Source organism: Poeciliopsis prolifica, unplaced genomic scaffold, assembly GCF_027474105.1.
Source record: "Poeciliopsis prolifica strain line A6 unplaced genomic scaffold, Auburn_PproV2 SCAFFOLD001, whole genome shotgun sequence".
NCBI classification, from domain to species: Eukaryota; Metazoa; Chordata; class Actinopteri; order Cyprinodontiformes; family Poeciliidae; genus Poeciliopsis; species Poeciliopsis prolifica.
The window spans coordinates 17,290,967-17,302,982 of record NW_026562376.1 but is presented as its reverse complement, the minus strand read 5'-3'; the positions used below and the strand labels follow the sequence as shown (position 1 = coordinate 17,302,982).

The 12,016-nt window shown below is 39.6% G+C and overlaps 1 protein-coding gene across 1 annotated transcript; it reads left to right on the top strand.

Annotated features, from left to right (window-relative positions):
* The first annotated feature begins 6,971 nt into the window (after positions 1–6,971).
* Positions 6,972–8,378, top strand: zgc:162634 (uncharacterized protein LOC555881 homolog). The gene is made up of 2 exons (XM_055032488.1): positions 6,972–7,259; positions 8,118–8,378. Exons 1-2 carry the CDS (start codon positions 7,057–7,059, stop codon positions 8,257–8,259), a joined length of 345 nt encoding a protein of 114 aa, XP_054888463.1. The 5' UTR covers positions 6,972–7,056; the 3' UTR covers positions 8,260–8,378.
* The last annotated feature ends 3,638 nt before the right edge of the window (positions 8,379–12,016 follow it).

Below are 12,016 nucleotides of genomic sequence, written 5' to 3'. Positions count from 1 at the left end.
TCTCGTTAGGGTGCTAAAACGCTGGCTGGACTCGCTCTGTCTCTCACTCTGTCATTATTATTTTTTTCTCTCCCTCCTTCCTCCTCTCACTCTTCCTCGCTCTTTCTCTCTTTAATTCCCCTTTCCTCCTGCTGCCATCCCTTCTGTTTTAATAGTTACCATTATGGAGATTATGCATCTTCGCTAAGTAGAAACCCATCCCTTCACACACCGGCCTCTTAAAGAGCTGCAGTAATGCTTAGCAATCAAAACATCCTCTCCATAAACAGCAAAGCATCCCCCTGGATAATTTGTCATAAAATCGGAATCTCTGTTGCTCGTATTGTTTGAGGGAGTTACCCTGAGCACCTCATAAACAAGCCAGAGACCTTCTAACATCAAAGGCGTTGTAACCCAGTACTTTCAATGAGCCGTGAGTGTGCACAGCGATCATCACGCACAGACTGGTCGCACTAAAGGCTGGCTGAGTGATTAAAGCTGGTGCGAGAGTCTGAGGCCTTGAAGCGAGCGTTAACAACGCGGCGCCAGCCTTCGCTCTCGCCTCATTGGCTCAGGCTTCTGCTGAGTAACCACTGCGACTTAATTGAAGGGTACACTTCGTTAACGGTGTTGCCAGGTGACCAGGAGGGGCTTAATTGAAGGCCAGGGCTCTATTGGATCTGTGCCATTCCATCAATCAGGTGCATTAGCCAGAGCCAGGCTCTTTGTCTTCGCTGGCAGGGGAATGTGCTGACTACGAGAGGGAGGAAGGAGGAGCAGAGAGAGAAACATGGAGCACGGGAGCAGCAAAGGAGAGCAGAGGAGGGTCCATGGGAGTATGAAAGTCCTCGGAGAACTGATTATCAGATTAAACCCCAAATGCCGCATCAGCAAAATTATTAAACAGGAGGGGGGAGAAAAAAATGAAGGACCTAATCTTCTTTTTGGGTAAAATCTTTGCTGAGCAGAGAAAAGATCAGAAGCTGAAAGGAGTGACAGATATTCTTTTGCTCTGTTCAACTAGAAATATGTTATCTTCTGCAAAGCAGCGTCAGAGTTTTCTTTCCTATTTTATTAATAATTAAGACAAATTCCTCCCAACAAGTTTCCACAAATACATGCCTCTGATGAGATCAAACAAACCAATGTATCAGACATTTAAAAAAAATTTATTTCTCTTCTCCTTCATTCATGTTTAGATTTAAACTCAATTGACTGCTAAAATAAGTGATGGCCACTCTAAACTTCAACTTTCTTCTCTCCTATAATTAATTTGGGGATAGTCATTATCCATTAAATGTATCCAAGCTTTAACTTTTGGCTGATAATGTAAGATGTTTCCACGCAACATTTTTTTCCCCCCATCATGAAGCTTCCCCATGATTTTGAAATGCACCACTCCTTTCTGCAGCAAAGCACCCACACACCATAATGCGTTCTTCACATTTGGGATGGTATTCCTCGGTTTACAAGCTTCACCCTTTTTCTTCTAAAAACAATAATGCCCATTGTGTGCCAACATTTCAACTTTAGCTTCATCAGATGACAGAAAGTGCCTTTTGAAAGTTAAGATATTTGGATGCAGTGCCTCAATATAAATCCACAGGTGTGCTGCCAATTTTTTCCGCTGTCATAAAGAGAAACTTGTAAGGCTATGACTTTATTAGGCTTTCAATAAATTGCCTTAAATGTTTAGATGTATCTGCACTCCTGATTCAAATGATTGCATTATCTCCTCTGCATGCTAGCAAGTGCTACAGACGCCTGTTAAAAAGCCAAGTATCTGGCAGAAGGGATACACCTAAAACATGTAGGGAAGGGATTCCTGAGGACCAGGATTGAGAAATATTGGCTTAAAGGCCCAGTAATCTTCTAAATTCAAAAAAGAAGTAAGAAAATTTTAAACAAAGCATTCTGTCACTCAATACCCTGATATGCAGCATCGAGAAATGTGTGGGTATCACCTTGCTGACAAGATATAAGAAAGGTATTGTCTGATTTCTAGGTTACACCAGCTGGAAGAAGTAAGAAATCCCATTTTTTAGCTCTCAGTCTTCCTAGGCACCATCTGTGTCAAAGTGCTGGAAAATTATGCAACAACTGCAGATTATGAGTACAGAATATGTCTTTTTTTTTTCATTTTGTGAGATGAATTTGCACTCTAACAAACCAGACAGAAAAGTTTAAACATCACTCTAAGCCAGTGCTTCTCAATTATTTTCCGTTACGCCCCCCCTAGCAAGAAGAAAACTATTCGCGCCCCCCACTCCCCACCGTGACTATCCATCTCTGCATAACATTTTTTCATTAACATTAAAGAAAAAAAGAAAGACATATGGTCAAACTTACATAGAATAACTTTATTAAATCGTGTTTTAAGTCTGCAACAGAAAATTTTAAGTGCATCAATGCCTGAAATTAAAAATAAATAAATCCATGTCTACTGCTGCAGGCAATATCAGCTCCTCTGCTATGGTGTGGGGCTTTTTGCACTGCGCAATTTGGTACGCCACCTTATATGATGCTAGCAGCGCTCGATGGTTTACTGAAGTAGCCTTCACAAAGCGGGATGACTGTTGGCAATATTCAGCACGTTTTCGCTGAAAAAACTCTAGCGGCTTACCGCCGTGATTGGGATGTAACGTATTTAAGTGACGCGCTAATTTATTTGGCTTCATGCTGTCCGCTGCGAGCATTTTTAGACACAGCAAACACACCGGTCTTTCCTCTTCTCCAACTGTAGTCACAGTGAAGCCAAGCGCTAAATAAGATTCGTCGTATTTCCTCTTCTTAGCTTTCGGTTGACTTTCTGTTGTCTCATTATCTTTGTCTCTCTCCGCTTTTCTTTTCATCCCTGTTAAAAACTTTTTCATGTTGGGGGTTGTTGAATAACGGACGCCATAGACAGAACGCAGTCGGAGCTTTTGTTGACTTAACACTGCCAACCAAGGCAAACCTGTTGTCTTGTAAGTCGTAAAATGTTGCACTGTCGCAAACGTGACAGAAGTAACAATGAGAGCGCCACTGCCGCCTACTGTGCGCAATTACACTTTATACTAGTACGGCCAAAAAAAAGCCTGTTCCCCAGGATCACACGCGCCCCCCCAGGTATCGCACCGCGCCCCCCAAAGGGGGCCCGCCCCACTATTTGAGAAGCACTGCTCTAAGCCATGTACATCACCCTTTGCTTCAGATTTAGTAGATGTTTATTTTCTTCTCCTTCATTGTGCTTTTTTAAATTTTTTGAAAGCCTGCTGTTGAAAGCCCATCTCTGTTTTTGTGTCAGTATAAATTCATTTGAAAAAAAAATTCCAGGTAGTATCCTTAAAATTACACCTGATTTAGAGTAACATGGGCTCCTGTGGCCATTTGATAATGTTAATTTTCATGGCTGCAAGGACAAGGCATTGGTTTCTGCGCAAACAAGTGGAGATAACAGAATTTAAAAATAAATATATTTAATTATGATGGAAAGTCTTGAGAGGCATAATTTACCACCATCAAACACAGTATTTAGGTCAGGGTTAATTAAACTAATGAGTGCAACTTATCAGGAAGCAGAGGGAGCTCCCACACAGGTTTGCAGCCTGAATAGATTCAACCTGAGCATGCAGGATCCTGTCTGTTTACTCTGACAGCTTTCAAAAAGATTTTTATAAACCCCACCATACTGTAAAAAGCACTGCCAAGGACACACTTGACTCTGAAGAACTGTGCTGCACAGCGCACCTGAGGAAGAAGCTGTCACAGACAACTCCAATGTAACTGTGAGAGACCCCTAAAAGGTCAGCAGCTTGGGGCTTGATGAAGACTCCCTGCAGGTTGGAAGATGCCTGACACTCTGCTTCCTTCCATACATCGCTCTGCCTCCCACACAGACATACAACCACAATACAGCGAGCGTTGTGTAACTCCGTCTGGTTACCTACTGACTGTCAGAAGCATCTAACAAATAAACATTCTTCCGAATCAAAAGGCTGGGCTTCATGCATATAGCCCTGAAGGTGAGATGCAAAGTGCGGCTTCTCGTGAAGCGGAGTTATTTGTGCAGACAACTGAGAAGTTATGAGAAGTTCTTCTCTGGGCCAGAAATCTCTTAAGTTATTAGTGTTTAGCAGCGTGGGAGAGACTCTCGGCTGCCAGATCCAAACTGCTTCTTGCTGAGGGGGCTGCTCTGTCACCCCAGAGGCATAAAGCCAGTGTTTTTATTCTTCGTTGCACTCCAAAGTTGTACTTTTTAAAACTGCATTTAAGCTTATAACTTTATGAAGAATTTGACAACCAGTGCAGTGAATTTACTGGATTTCGCTGCGAGTTTGCTGACTCCAGCATGTGATCCTGAGGTCCACAGCACAACAAAATATACTTTATAAAATACAACCTGACAAAAAAAAAAAAACTGAAAAAAACAACTGATGGACAACAAAGTAGCTGTAAATGAAACTCAACAACAATCACTATTGTTTACAAAATCTCAAAACATTTACTTATAAAGAGCATACAGTTCAGCTCAAAGTCATTGACACTCCTGGTAAATTAAGCCATACTTTTTTCATGTCAAGGTTTGTAACTTTCCCCACCTTGTGTTATTTGTACTTTTTCTACATTATACTTTCGAACCAATGTTGATCTATGAATTTTTTTTAAAACTTATTTTCAGTTCCAAACATTCTTATAGGTAAATGTTTTATTTCAGCAATTTAAATCGGACCTCCTACTCGTTTTGGCATTAAACAACTCCTATGGGTTCGAGGGAAAAATGAGCATAGCGCCAACATGAACCAGATCGGTAAACATATATTTCTTTCTTGAAATTGAACAAACAGTTGCTTGTTGTAAAGATGTATGTCTGCATTTCATTAGCTAACTGTGAAAATTCCCAACCATAACACAGTTTCACATAAATACCAGAAAACATAAGAAGCGTCTCTGGTCTCAGGTTTGTTTTGGGATTTTTTCTCTCTCATTTCAGATACTGTTCATCCTCTACAGAGATGTTCTAGACTGCAGTGATATTGATCAACATCACTTTAAATGATTAGTAGAAAGTATTGCTCCTTGGAAGTAGAATAAGAAGATCTGAGGAGTGATTTCAAAACTTTTGATCCACATAGACACTCTTTGCCCTCACAAACTCAGTAATAATACTCCAATTCTGGGATCAATACGGTTTATCTCATCCCATCTCATCCAGTTATATTTTCTCATGTAAACAACTGGTGATTAAACATTCCTGATAAACAACTGAAGTTTAAAACCCAGATCATCTCTGTCTGACTGACTCCAGTCTGATGCTGTGTTTGCATTTAAACAAAATGTTCATCCAGAATAATATTTCTTGCATTTTGTGTTTTCATTGTAGACAACAATTTGTAACATAACTTGATAATAATTATTGTTCTGCAACACCTGGCCTGTGAATATGCATTTAAACCTATTCACATTATGGCTAACCTGTCATCCTCTACACAACATCCATGCTTAAAGGAAGAGCAACAAGAGCAAAGCCATTGTTGAAGGAAAACCATAAGCAATCCTGCAAGCCATCAAGAGGATAAGACAAACATATCGAGGAAGTTGTTCTAGTCAGATGAGAGCAAAACAGAACTGAAGCAAACAAGAGGCCAAACAATGACTATGCCAAAGGCCATGTGACATAAAACTGAATACACCATCCAAACTTTTAAATGTTTGTAATGATAGCATCATGCTTCTCAGTCTGACTGAGCTCTAGTGATTTTGCAAAGAACAATGGACAAGGGTTTGAGTCTTTGGAGGTGCCAAACTGGTAGAGACACACCCATAATTTATGATCCAATTCACCTTACGTCTGAAATCTTCAACAAATTCGTATTTGTTTTTTAAAAAATTTTTATGTTTTTATACTAAATTTCTTCATCCAATTGTAAAATCCCTTGTTGGATAGTAGAAACTCTAAAGATTTATGTGCCTTCAGAAGCTAAAATAAAAAAAGTGAAGTGTTATATGATTATTTATTTAGCAGACTCATGGTCCACAGAGAAAACATTGCCTTCAGAATTTTATTTACAGGTTTTTAAAGGTTTTTTTTTTTTTTTTTTTTACTGTTTTATTTATTCAAAAGGGAAATTCTGGCTTATTTATACCAGGAGTCATATTGAATGCATTCGGTGTTATCTGTAGCACAGCGTTCCACAAATCTGTCAAAGAGGAAGGATATCTCATGAGTTAACAGGTCCCCACCCAAAAAAAGATAGAGTAAAAGTGTACACCTCCTCAACAGCATTTTCAAGACATCCCATGGTGATTGGAAAAAGAAAAAAAGAGAGTGTATTAGCAGGTCTGTCATGTAACAAGTGGCAGGATATATTACAGCTGGAGGCAGTTTTAAAACAAGTTGGAGCCTTTCCAGGAAAGTCTCAGAGCAATATCTTCAGTCGTATGGCTTGGAAAACGCATTCTGCTGCTGCTGCTCTGGCAGCAGAGTTACTGACAATATTTAATACTGTATAGATTTTACCTGCTGGGAAATCATTTCACAAGGTCTGTGGGGCTTCAATAAAACCAGAATACAAATGTCAGCTGTTGTAAAAGTCCACAAACTTTGTTCTACGATAGTTTCTGCCGAACAACAGATGTTACCTGTGTAATAAAAATTTTAATTATGAGTTGTGAGTTGTAGATTTCAAAAGAAATTGCATTTATTAATAAAAAAGGGAACTGTCATTAAATGTCATTTGTATAATTCAAATGCTTTTAAAATAACTAGACAATTGTTTTACAGAGAAAATGGGTTCAAATAGGTCAACTGAAAGAGAAACACTGCCATCATGTGGTAAAATGCAAAAACGACGAATACTAAAAATAAAGACTAACATAACTAATTATGTAGTTATTCGTAACATTGCAGTTTAAATTGCACACATACAATTGTACAGCAGCAGTTATTTAGTCACGTTTATTGTGTTTTATTTAGAACAACCTTTCAGCGGAACCTTTTAGAGCCGTTTGAATGTTGCCAGTCGGACTTGTGTTCCAGGCAGATCGAAACCGACGCTACCTGCTGGAGAGGAGTCTGCTCGGCGTGGTGTTTTGGTCATGTTGAAGAATGTTCTGAGCAGGTTGGTGACAGAAACGGGTCGTGTTCGCCGTCATGTGGGTCGCGCTTCGCCCGTACAGACGCTGACAGCCTGCCGTGTGCCGGTGAGGAGCTTCGCGGAGGAAAAGGACGAGGTGCAGCTTCCTTTCGACTCCTCCCTGCTGGAAGTTCTGGTCTGTCCGCTGTCCAAGAAGCCGCTGAGGTAAGCAGGTGTCCGGGTCTTTGAAGGCCGTCAGGGGTAGAAAAGGTGCGTTTGAGATTGAAACAGTGAGAGTAACTCAACAGGACGGCGCTGACGTCGGCATCCGACTTGATTAAAGGACTATTCCACTCCTTTTAACGGCCCTGCACAAACTATAATCTGAGTCCCCAATCTGAAATGTTAACCTGAATTTGACTATAGGTTGACTACGCAGTTTATTAGTTGCTTTATTTTATGTGTGAACATAAAAAAAAACTACTTTAATTATTCATTTTATCTTGAAACCACCTCAGTCAGAGGTAATCTGTAAACTGCACAGGTGTGCTGAAATGTTATTCTACTACACTAAGGACAGCTCCTAAATAATCTAGGTTTTTAATTAATTAACTAAATTTATACCTGACAAAAGAGCCCAGTTTTCTGTTTCGTTTTGTTTTCACAATCCTGAATAGAAAACTCAAACTTTCCATATACTAATTTTCCAGTTTGCAGTAATGGTGACTTGTGTATTTAGTTTGTGAAAATTCAAGGACGCTATAGCTCATCTGGCTTCTCATCAATTAACTTTCAATTAAAAAAAAAAAACAACTTTGCCTTTTTAAAATCTAAACGGCTCCAATATAAAATGCTAAAACATCTAGATCCCACGTCTCACTGCATAAGTTTGCTAGCATACAAGTTATATGTTCTGTAAAAGTCATTCTGTAGTATTTTTTTTTTACAACAAGAAATAACCAAATTGATAAGGAAATAAAATGAAAGGATTATTTTAGAACACATTCATAAAAAGCTTCTTGCTTGTGTAGAGTAGGACGTGGTCATGGCAGAATAACACGTCTTCTCTATCTCTATTTCCAGGTATGACGCTAACACCAATGAGCTGATCAACGAGGAGCTTGGCATTGCTTATCCCATCGTTGATGGCATTCCAAACATGATCCCGCAGGACGCCAGGCTGATACAGAAAGACACTCAGACTCCAAGCACACCTGCAGAGTAGAATATCTTTATTGGACCGAACTCTTAACTTATATACATCTATCCTCTGACTGACTTAGTGATTTGAATCCAGCTGTTGGTTATTGTTGAACTGCCAGAATGTTCTCTCTGTCCATGATGGTGGGACTGGTTCCCATTGTGTCTCTGTGTGGTTTGTTCTTCTCTGCCGCTGTGGATGAGAACTTCCCTCAGGGCTGCACCAGCAGCAACAGTGTGTGTTTCTACAGCCTGCTGCTGCCGGTCACCATCCCAGTCTATGTCTTCTTCCACCTTTGGAGCTGGATGGGGATCAAGCTCTTCAGGCACAACTAGACTATTCTCCTGAAATGTTCTCATCCAGAAAAATGTAAATATTTCCTGATGTAACTTGGGATTTTTCAGCTTCTTCAGATGAGGTCATGCTTGATACATATTTTTCAAACAATGCAGAGCTGTTAGAAATCTGCCAAGGTGGAGGTATTCTGCTGTATTTTTTTTTAACTGCAGGTAGAAATTTGCATCCCTACACTAGTCCCAGTGTAAATGTCAAACAAACGCCTGTGTATAAAACCTGGAACTTCTGTTTCTATAAAGTTTAAACAAATAAATCTCAGTGCTGAATCCTTTTGAGAAATTTAGAGCCTGTTTTTTATAGTGAAAGCAAGTAAACTGCACTCTTTTCAATAAATTAACTTTAATAGATAAAAGGCAATTTTCTTACATAAACAATTCACAAACTACATACAGTTTGATGTGAGTTTTGTCAAATATAAAAAATTGGTGTTAGAAAATTTTTCAAACTTCAAATCTTGTAACGAAATAACTAGAAAACGTAACATCGACAGAATGAACTAGAAATTCATACGAAGTTTATGGTTGGAACTGCAAAAGGCAACTGATTTTTAACCGCTTAGTGCAAGTTAAAACAATGGTTCCCGCTAAATTGTTCTTATTGACAACAATGGCTCTTAAACTCATGTCACAAGCATGCTGAGGGAAATCCCGATGGTCTAAGCCCTCCAGCTACAAAAATGAGATGAGCTCAGACTTATTCATTTTCTTCCTGAACGGCACTTCTTGGATTCAACATCTCTTCCCTGTGCGAGTTTCATCAGCGGCGAATATGGACGAGGCGACTGCCCCTCTCCCTTCGTCTTGAAGAAGAAGGGTTTGTTGAGTCTCAGCTGAACCACTCCGACCTGAAGTTTGAGGAAAAGAAAAAGATCAGCAGTGGCACAACCATCATCGACTGTTTTTGTGTAAGATAACTAACTGCGAAAAACAGTATGGAAAGTGTAGAAACTGCTCAGAGTATTTTCTAAGTCCAGATGAGGCAGAAATGACTGATTTTTTTTCCCCTGCATCCTTAAAGGGGAAAGACGAATTCTAAACATTGTGCCTTGAAAACTTATCTACAGTTAATTAAAAATTATTGAAACATCTCTCAAGTTTGATTGTGAATGAGATATGTTTTGCTAGTCTAGTAAAACAATTAAAACTCCTTAGCTAAATAAAAACTCAGAAACAAAAGGTAGCAATATATTTATGTAAAGGTGCATCTTGATGAACAAGAATGTCATTGAAAAAAAACTTCCAGAAGAATAATGTTGACTTACTAAATCCAGTTTGAATTTGATGAGTGTTTGTGATCAAGCATCGAATTGGGTAAAGGTTTCTACCATCTACTTTGAAACTATGACGATCAATTATTTTGAGGCTTTTGTAGTGTCATATAAGATCAACTAAAATTTCACCTAACGTATAGAGAATTTTGTTTTTACAGCCAACCGTAACAGTATTAGTTTGCACAAATCAGAATTTCTCTCTTTTTTACTGTAAAACAAGATACAGCACCAGATCCAATGTTCTTTAGACTTCATAAATTATTTGCTTATTTTCAAAGATATTATTGTGAGTGCCTGGGTTTAAGTGGTGTCACCTGGCTCAAGTCTTTCCTCCCAGTGTGGCAGTGGTGGTCGTCCTCACTAGAGGTAGTGGTGTTGGCCCACTTGGTTTCAGCTTCTGACTGAGGGCTCGGAGTATCTTCGCATGAGGGTTCCTTCTTAGCCGCTGCGGCATTCTGCTCAAGGCTTTTTTCTGCTTTGTGTTTTCTGTAGACCTCAAACGTCTTCCCTTGCTCTCCCCTCGCTCTCTGTGGCAAGCTAAGATCCAAAGGTTTCATGTTCTGAGATTCTAAAGTGGGTCTGTTTTTCTGCCAGAAGCTGAGGTAGGAGGAAAGCTCGGCGGTGAAGAAGTTTTCTGTCTGAGTTGAAGTGTTTGCAAAAGCAGGACACGGGGGCGGCTCACCAGTGTACGGACGGTATGAGCCGCATTGTTTGATCAACACAGCAGGGGTTGGGTTGATAATCATCGGATCATCCAAGAAAGGATTGTGCTTCTCATGTTCAGACGCTGCTTTCTTTCCGGCTTGGCTCGAGTGTTTATGAAGCTGATCAATTTCTTCCTCCTGGTCTGTTTCCCGCACACACAGATGTATAGCTCTGTCTTGTCCTTTATCTGATGTTTCATTCCATTGTTTTCTCTCTCCCGCTGCAGCGCGCCAGTTCTGGTCTTGCTGCGTGAACACATAAGGGGATTCAGAAATAATTCCGTCACTGGATTCGCTGCCGGACGTTTCCGGGCTTCTTGCTCTGAACGTCTTCTGGGTGATGAACAAGTCCTGGCTGTTTATATCGTCACTGTTGTACTGAAAATCATTGTCAGTCTGGCTTTTTCCCATCACCTGGGAGCAGCTCTCGCCTTTTCTCACGGCTTTCGTTTCTTTTGGTGACGAAGAGGTGAAGACTGGATGCTTGACACGTATGTAGGAGGGTAATGAACCAAACGCCACCATCTTTTTTTTCTTAGTTTCTTTCACAGGTTTTTCAGATAAAGAGTTTAGCGTCTCATTTTGGCATGCGGCAAGCATTTTACCACCCTCAAAGAGTTCATCATCATCAGGATTCAGTGCTAATTTGTTTTTTTCCTTCCCTTTCTTCTTGGCCCTATGTTTTTCCTTTCTCTTTTCTTTTTTCTTTTCCTTCACTGCCTTCATGGCTTCTTTGAATTTGTTATTTTTCTTCTGGACACTCTCCTTTGTCTTTGTGGGACTGCGCTTTTTATGTTTTGCAGCTTTTTTGTTCTTCTTGTAGTCTTTCGTTGGTTTGCTTTTCAGTGGCGTAGGCCAAAGTTCTATGAAGAAGTCTGCATCCTCATAGTCACTCATGACTTTTAAGACAAAAAAGACAGACACATTATTCCACATAAACGCATGTAGAACTTTGTCCAGAGATGTTACCAACATTTCAGAGTGGTTTCAATCAGTAGTTTCAAAAGCTTTCAAAAGATTTGTTACGTTCCCATTTTTTTTTTAATAATTGAAAAGATTTGAAGACACATGCATGCTCAAAGGTGAAACATGTTACAAACATTGAAATTAAATGGAGTGAACAGAAAACCCGACAAATATTCCACACTAATCTTTAAAGATCAGATACTTTAATCCTGCTACTCTTTCAACAGTAATAACTGCTCAGGAAATTAGCATAGAAGACTTTGTGTTTATTAGGATATTCTGAATTCAGGATATTAGCTTAGCCTGATACAGCAGCTGGTGCTACATAAGCTCTTCAATGTTAAAAAGTAACAACTCCAAATTGCTGCGGTCTAGAGAATTACCAAGCACAATTGTAAAAAGGACTATATATTTTTTTTACACGTCTAGTTTCTTCTTATGCCTTTATCTCCCTAAGGGTTTTCCAAGCTGGTAATCCAACTGT